This window comes from Eriocheir sinensis, chromosome 36 (genome assembly GCF_024679095.1).
Source record: "Eriocheir sinensis breed Jianghai 21 chromosome 36, ASM2467909v1, whole genome shotgun sequence".
Lineage (NCBI taxonomy): Eukaryota > Metazoa > Arthropoda > Malacostraca > Decapoda > Varunidae > Eriocheir > Eriocheir sinensis.
In genome coordinates, this window is record NC_066544.1 from 9111488 (window position 1) to 9119247 (window position 7760).

The window sequence follows — 7760 nt, forward strand, 5'->3', positions numbered from 1 at the left end:
GAGAGCAGAAAGTCGTGTGCAGCGGGGCCGTGCATGGGAGGGATGGAGCCTTGCAGTTATAATAGGTTCAGAAGAGCAGTCAGCATGGCGGTCCACATAAAAAGAGGTGGCCGGGTTTGGATAAGTCCTATTCATTATTTCAAATGATAGCTAGGTTGCGGAATAGAGTCACCCTGGGCCCATAATCCCAAACATTTCGGGGTTTACCTACACACATTAGATAAGGCTTTCGTTTAAGGTTTGGGTATTTCCATGGGTACTAGTTTTATGAGCCTAGTGATAGTTTGACAAGGCTTCTGCACAATGAACATGAAAAACACTCATGAGAACCAAAATAATCTCCTTTGTGGCCTTAGGAAATAATTGTTATGAGAGTGAAAACCATCAATCGAATGGCCATCAGGCAGCTGCAGCGTTCAACATCCGGCCCTGTGTAGATTAGGTTAGACAAGTTAAACTCAGAGAGGAGTGTTGACCAGTTCATTTTCCCGATAAATATACAGAGAATAATTAAAAGAAGATTACTTGGTTACTTTGTGAGCTACGACCCGCGCGTCACCAATAATATAAAACTAAGAGAGAAGTTTCGGTCAGTTCATTTTCCCGAGAAATATACAGAGGATAATTGAAAGAAGATTACTTGGTTACTTTGAGAGCTACGACCCGCGCGTCACCCATTTCATCGTCTCAGGGAGGTGCCAATCTAGCATACACTTCAGGAATAATTAAACTAAGAGAGGAGTTTCGGTCAGTTCATTTTCCCGAGAAATATACAGAGAATAATTAAAAGATTACTTGGTTACTTTGTGAGCTACGACCCGCGCGTCACCCATTTCGTCGTCTCAGGAAGGTGCCAATCTAACATACACTTCAGGAATAATATTATGTTGCCCGGTCCCTATATAACTGTACTGTCATGTGTTATGGCCCTCCTAAGCATCCTTGCCCATGACTGTCTGTTTCCATATTGTTTGCCGAGCTGTATCTATCCTGGCTCTCCCTCGTCTAGTCTACTTCATTCTCCATTACTTCCATATTGCATTATTTTGCCTTCGCTCAGTTCCTCGCGAAGTATATCATATATTACATACAAACCCGCAGCCTTCATCTTCTTAAGCAAACATTCCCCGCAACAGACATTATACCACAGCAACAAAAAAGTGTGTAGCTATAATTTCTCCTCGTCCATAGTGGAAGGTGACAGAAGCCAAGGCACAAACTGGTAGCCTATTATTGTTCGCTGTGTTCAGATTTCTTTCTCTTCATTACAAAAGATCTCGAAAGGCAGGTAGGAGATGTAGGTAGGAAAATAAAGAAAAGTGTGTAGCTACTTAATTCCTCCTCGTCCATAGTGAAAGGTGACAGAAGCCAAGGCACAAACTGTTAGCCTATTATTGTTTGCAGTGTTCAGATTTCTTTCTCTTCGTTACAAAAGGTGCTCTCACAAGGCAGGTAGATGTAGGTAGGATAATTAAGGTACGTGATCGAAGCAAAGGTAAAAAGTGAAATTACTGTGTGCATATTACAATTAAGGAGTATTCTGGAGAGGAAGGTAGGAGGTGTAGGTACAGGAGGAGAAAAGAAGAAAAATGAAGGTATAGATTGGTAGCCTATTATTGTTTTTGTTGGTCTGTTTTCTTTTTCTTCACTACAGTCCTAGTAGAGAGGTTTCTTGCTAGGATATGTTGTTTTAGTAATAATAATAATAATAATAATAATAATAATAATAATAATAATAATGTCAGTGTATATAGTATCTTCAGTTGCGGTTTGTTGTTTCTCTGGAGGTATTACTTAATGAGTTTGATGGAAGTATATTTTTTTATCCTATTTTATATTAATAATAGTTTGTAAAGAAGGTTTACCACAGGATTCCTCGTATGTTGTTGTTATTATTATTATTATTATTATTATTATTATTATTATTACTATTATTATCTTTATTATGAAGGGTGCGTGTTAAAGAGTCCCCCTCCCTTTTCCTCTCTTGATTCTCAGTAGTTATGGGTGCAGAGTCCCGGTGAGGGTCTGGAGGGGAGGAGGTGCTGTGGGGCAGGCGAAGGGGCTGCTGCTTGGGTGCTGTTGGGGGGTGAAGGAAGGACTCTTGACTGATCAACTATTTCGCTGATTTAGGTTGTGTTGAATAAAAAAAAATCTGGTAATCTTGTAATAGTTTTAAAATAGACTTTATTACTTAATAATAAAATAGTTATGTGTTGGGGGAGAGGAGGGGGGGGGGGGGGCTGGCGGCGCTTCACAACTTCCTGGAGGCACACAGGAAGTCCTGGAAGCAGGCGCCGTCGCGGGTCATGAACATGCACCTTCCTTTGCACTCTTGCAGCGGCGTCTTGATGGCCAGGCGACTGCCGGACAGCCTCGAGCTCTTATCGTCTTCGTCGTCGTCATCGTCGTCGTTATGCCATCTGGTGTCTGGGTGTTGCACTAAGGCCAGGGAGCTCATCATCATCACCTGCTGCTTCAGGGGCTTGAGGGCAGGCAAAGGGGCGGGGGCCGCGGCTTTCTCCCCCGAGGCTGCTGCCACTGGAGCTAGGGCAGCAGCCAGGGCTGGAGCAGGAGTCCCGATCTTCTTAGCAAAGACTGGTGCAGCTGGGAAAGGGACAGCCAATTTAGGGGCAACTGGGACAGGGGCAGGGGCAGGAGCAGCGAGAGCCGGGGCAGCTGGGGCAGGAGCTGCCATTCTCGGAGCAGGGGCTGGGGCAGGGGCAGCGGGGGCAGGGGCAGCGGGGGGAGGGGCAGCCAATTTAGGGGCAGCTGGGGCAGGGGCAACGGGGGCAACAGGAGCCACAGGGACAGCCAATTTAGGGGCAGCTGGGGCAGGGGCAACGGGGGCAACAGGAGCCACAGGGACAGCCAATTTAGGGGCAGCTGGGGCAGGGGCAACGGGGGCAACAGGAGCTACAGGGACAGCCAATTTAGGGACTGCTGGGGCTAGAGGAGCTGCTGGGAGTGCTGGAGCGGGTGACAAGACCCTCTCAAAGGAAGCTGGGGCGGCAGGGGCCACTGAGGAGAGCGGGGCAGCGGGGGCCAGTCCGGGGGTTGGGGCAGCCAATGTCGGAGCAGGAGCAGCTGGGGCAACGGGTACTGCTGGTGAAGCCAGTCTTGGGGCGGGGGGAGCGAAAAGGGGTGCAGGGGCAATCAGTCTCTCAGAGGATGCGGGACCCGCCGGGGACGCAGGAATAGCTGGCCTCGGGGCAGCCGCTAGGGAGGAGGCCCTAGGTCTTGCGGGTGATGGGGCGGCCACTCGATGGGCTGCAAGTGTCAGAGACAAGGGTCTACCTACCTGCCCTTGCTGGTTCGCCTTGGGTGTGGCGCTATCGTCGTCGTCGTCGTCGTCGTCGCGACGTGAGTCTCGCTGGGCCGGCTGGGTTGAGGCAGGCTGAGGGGCAGCTAGAACAGTCAAGGCTGCAGTGGGGGCTGGGGTGAAGCCGGGGGCAGGGGCAGGGGCGGCAGCGGTTAGTACGCGTTCATCTGAGGATTGGGCCCTCGGGGCGGCGGGGGCGGGGGCGGGGGCAGCCATTCTCGGAGCAGCGGGGGCAGGGGCAGCGGGGGCTGGGGCAGCGGGGGCAGGGGCAGCAAGGGCTGCAGGGGCAGGGACAACAGCCAGGGGTGATGCAGGAGCCCCGATCTTCTCATCGGAGGCTGGGGCAGCGGGGGCAGGGGCAGCCATCCTCGGAGCAGGGGCTGGGGCAGGGGCAGGAACTGGGGCAGGGGCAGGGGCAGGGGCTGGGGCTGGGGCAGAGACAGGAGCTGGGGCAGGGACAGGAGCCGGGGCAGGGGCAGGGGCTGGGGCTGGGGCTGGGGCAGGGGCAGGGGCTGGGGCAGCAGCGAGGGCTGATGCAGGAACAACGATCCTTTCACTATAGGCAGGGACAGGGACAGCGGGGGAAGTGGCAGCAGGGACAGGGACAGCGGGGGCAGGGGCAGCAAGGGCTGCAGGGGCAGGGACAACAGCCAGGGGTGATGCATGAGCCCCGATCTTCTCATCGGAGGCTGGGGCAGCGGGGGCAGGGGCAGCAAGGGCTGCAGGGGCAGGGACAAGGGGTGATGCATGAGCCCCGATCTTCTCATCGGAGGCTGGGGCAGCGGGGGCTGGAGCAGCCAATTTAGGGGCACCGGGAGCAGGGGCAACAGGGGTTGGGGCAGCAGGGGCTGGGGCAGGAACTGGGGCAGGGGCAGAGGCAGCCATTCTCAGGGCAGGGGCTGGGGCAGGGGCTGGTTGAGCAGGGGCAGGAGCTGGGGCTGGGGCAGGGGCAGGGGCAGGAGCTGGGGCAGGAGCTGGGGCAGGGGCAGGGGCAGGAGCTGGGGCAGGGGCAGGGGCAGGAGCAGGGGCAGGGGCAGGGGCAGGAGCTGGGGCAGGGGCAGGGGCAGGGGCCGGGGCAGGGGCAGGAACTGGGGCAGGGACAGGAGCTGGGGCAGGGGCTGGGGCAGGGGCTGGGGCAGGGACAGGGGCTGGGGCAGGGGCTGGGGCAGGGGCAGGGGCAGGAGCTGGGGCAGCAGCGCGGGCTGGGGCAGGAACAACGATCCTTTCATATGAGGCAGGGGCAGCAGGGACAGGGACAGCGGGGGCAGGGGCAGCCATTCTCGGAGCAGGTGCAGCAAGAGGAGGGGCAGGGGCAACAGAGACAGCAGGAGGAGGGGCAGGGGCAACAGGAACAACGGGAGCAGGGGCAGGGGCAACAGGGGCAGGGGCTGCAGCAAGGGCTGGAGCAGGAGCCACGGTCCTCTCACCGGAGGCTGGAGCGGGTGCTGCAAGGGGGGCAGGGACTGCAAGGGCGGGGGCTGGGGCTGGGGCTAGGGAGGGTGCTGCAAGGGGGGCAGGGACTGCAAGGGCGGGGGCTGGGACTGGGGCGGGTGCTGCAAGGGGGGCAGGGACTGCAAGGGCGGGGGCTGGGGCTGGGGCTGGGGCGGGGGCTGTAAGGGGGGCAGGGACTGCAAGGGCGGGGGCTGGGGCTGGGGCGGGAACTGTTAGGGGGGCAGCAGCAGGGATGAGGCCTGGTGCTGTAAGGGGGGCCACGCCCAATACTCTTTCAACGGAGGCTGGGGCCTTCGGGGGTGCTGGAGCGGCGGCTCTGAGTCTTGCGGGGGCCACCCCTGGGGCTGGGGAGCGGGGAACAGAGGGGAGGGGAAGGGGAAGGCCCTCGAGGGCCTTGGGTCCGGCGTGGTGGTCGAGGTCCTGCAGGCGGAGGTCAGCGTCGCCGTGCGTGTCGTCGTCGCTGTCTCGGCGGTACCTGCCGGCGGGGTGGAGGCTGCGCGGCGCCGTCTCCACCACCACCACCGCCACCACCACTACCGTCGCCACCATCCACGACACCGGGTGCCTCATGACTCACCTGTCAGGGAGGGTGTAAGGGACTGTGTTTACACGGGGGGATGCTAGCCATTAGTATGATGCACAATTAGGCGATAAAGGAAGTATATGTATGTATATTTAATGTTTTATTCAATGCTCACTTCACTAAATCAAATTCAATCAGGCAAGAGAGAGAGAGAGAGAGAGAGAGAGGGAGAGTTAGCACACACACACACACACACACACACACACACACACACACACACACACCATAAACTGCCATAAACAAACAGTCAACAAGACAAACCAAACTGAAGTATCACGTGAAGGCACAGCGACAGAACAAACATTGCAAGACGCCCAAACAATCTGAAGCTGTCTGGTGGGCATCAAAACTATGCCTTGGGTACTCACCAAGAGAAACTTAAAGTCTTCGTGAAGAATGGAGTTGTCTCTTCACGCCAGCAATAGAGCGGCGTCGGCAGAAGCTTCCTCGGGAGCAAACACTGGGCGGGAGGTGACGGCGGCCGGGCGAGTCCCTGCAGCTGGCTGTGTGAGCCTGAGCAACCAGAGCACTGGACTGACCACACTGACGCGCTGCTCTGCCCTCATCGCCTCCCTTCAAGGATATTGTGCCTCTGTGGTGCCCAGCAAGCCCTGCGGGACAGCAAGTTTTTCGTTTTCTTTTCTTCTGAGGGCAAACTCGGAAAGTGCCCTTCTCAGTCACTATTTACAGAATCAAGTGCGAAAATCGATCGCTCACGTGTTGATGCTTACCTGTGCGTTAATTAATTGGTCTGACAGGTGTTTGGGGACAGAACATGTCGCTATTTTTGGTAGGGTGAGCAGAATGAAGTGTTTACGGAATCGAGTGTGACAATCGCGCACTCAGGTGGCTTGATATTTCTCCTCGGCTTATCTGAACTCGCATGTGTTGGCGAACAGGTATTCCGGGAACAGTATGCACGCAGTGGGCGGCAGGTGGGCAGTGCTTGTGAAACTGAACAGGAAATCACTTCCAGCTGACTTTGGTGCTTATCCACTCTGTACCTGGACTGACAGCTGATTAGATTAGGTGTAATATGGCAGAACATGCAGGTAGAGAGCAGGTAGGCAGAGTTTGCGAAATCGAATAGAAAAATCACTCCTAGTCGACTTTGGTGCTTATCTATACTCTATACCTGGACTGACACTTGATAAGGACAGGTGTAGAGTAAGACAGAACATGCAAGTATATAGTAAGCAGATAGTAAGCACAGGTAGAGGTAAAAGTAGGTACAGCGGGTGAGTAGGTTTTAATGTGTAAGTATGCAGTATTTCCGGACGAGTGTGAACATCAATAAGCTAAATGATTTTGATGTTTATCTCCGCGTTACCTGACCAGGAGCGTGTTTGAGACAGGCATACAAGGAGATAACATACAGATAGCGGGAGGGAGAGGCATATCGAGAGACTGAACACACAGGTAACGGGTAGGTGGGCAGTATATCCGATGCTTATCTCAGCTATCCCTGAAATATTACGTGTATTATAAGTACAAGGCAACAACTAGACGAGACGTATACAGGTGGCAGGCAGGTAGGTAGGTAGGTAGGTAGGTAAAAGTCCATACCTGCTACTTCGGGGTGGTGATGACAGTACTAAACCGAGCGGCGGGACGTCAAACCAGATCGCCAAGTGAAATACGCGAGTCAGGCTGCACCGGGCGCCCTTCATGGTGGGACTCCAGTTTGGGGCAGGAACCGGCCTCTGTCAGGGCTACACGCACTCCAGCGGGGTGGCGGAAGGCCGGGAATAGACAGAAGGGAAAGATAATAGTGACTCTGAAACCTCCCACATCGAAGGGACTCTCTTGTGGCCTTGAAGGATATATTTGACTCGTCCCAGCAAGAAACCGATTAGTGTGAAACAAGAGGGAAAGGAAACGTTACCTGTGAAACCTGCTGCCATATACCGAAGCGTCTCTTGTCTAACCTTGAAGGATATGCTCGACTCGTCCCTGCAAGAAGATAATCAGAAGGTAATTTATTCGCCCTGCATGAAACGGATGTCTGTCTTGCATGCTAATAAAGTTGAGTTGTGTTATTTAGAGAGATTCAGAATGGACTCGCCGCCAAACCAGTCATTCGCAAACGTCTGTCTGTCCTATAATCTTGAATGACACGCTCGACTCGGCCAGGCAAGAAACTAAACTGAGAGATATTTATTGTGTCTGAAATGGGTGCCTTGCATGTTGATTAGGTATTAGGCCCAGCAGGTGTGTTATCTTAGGCAGACCCACCGCTTCTCACCTGGTTACCTGCCCATCTACCTGTATTATTAACTTCCTGTCCCACCTGTCTACCCATATATCTACCTACTTTCCTACCTATTTACCTTTACCTACTTACCCATCTGCCTACCTACTTACTTACCTATCTATTTATCTATTGACTAACCTACCAGCCAA

At 54.3% G+C, this 7760-nt stretch overlaps 1 protein-coding gene across 1 annotated transcript; it reads right to left on the minus strand.

Annotated features, from left to right (window-relative positions):
- Positions 1-1326: 1326 nt before the first annotated feature.
- On the minus strand, positions 1327-6190 carry LOC127007980 (basic proline-rich protein-like). Its single transcript, XM_050879525.1, has 2 exons — positions 5726-6190; positions 1327-5351 (listed from the first exon to the last, which is right to left on the minus strand). The coding sequence occupies exon 2, from the start codon at positions 5342-5344 to the stop codon at positions 2255-2257; it is 3090 nt and encodes a 1029-aa protein (XP_050735482.1). The 5' UTR covers positions 5345-5351; positions 5726-6190; the 3' UTR covers positions 1327-2254.
- Positions 6191-7760: the final 1570 nt, after the last annotated feature.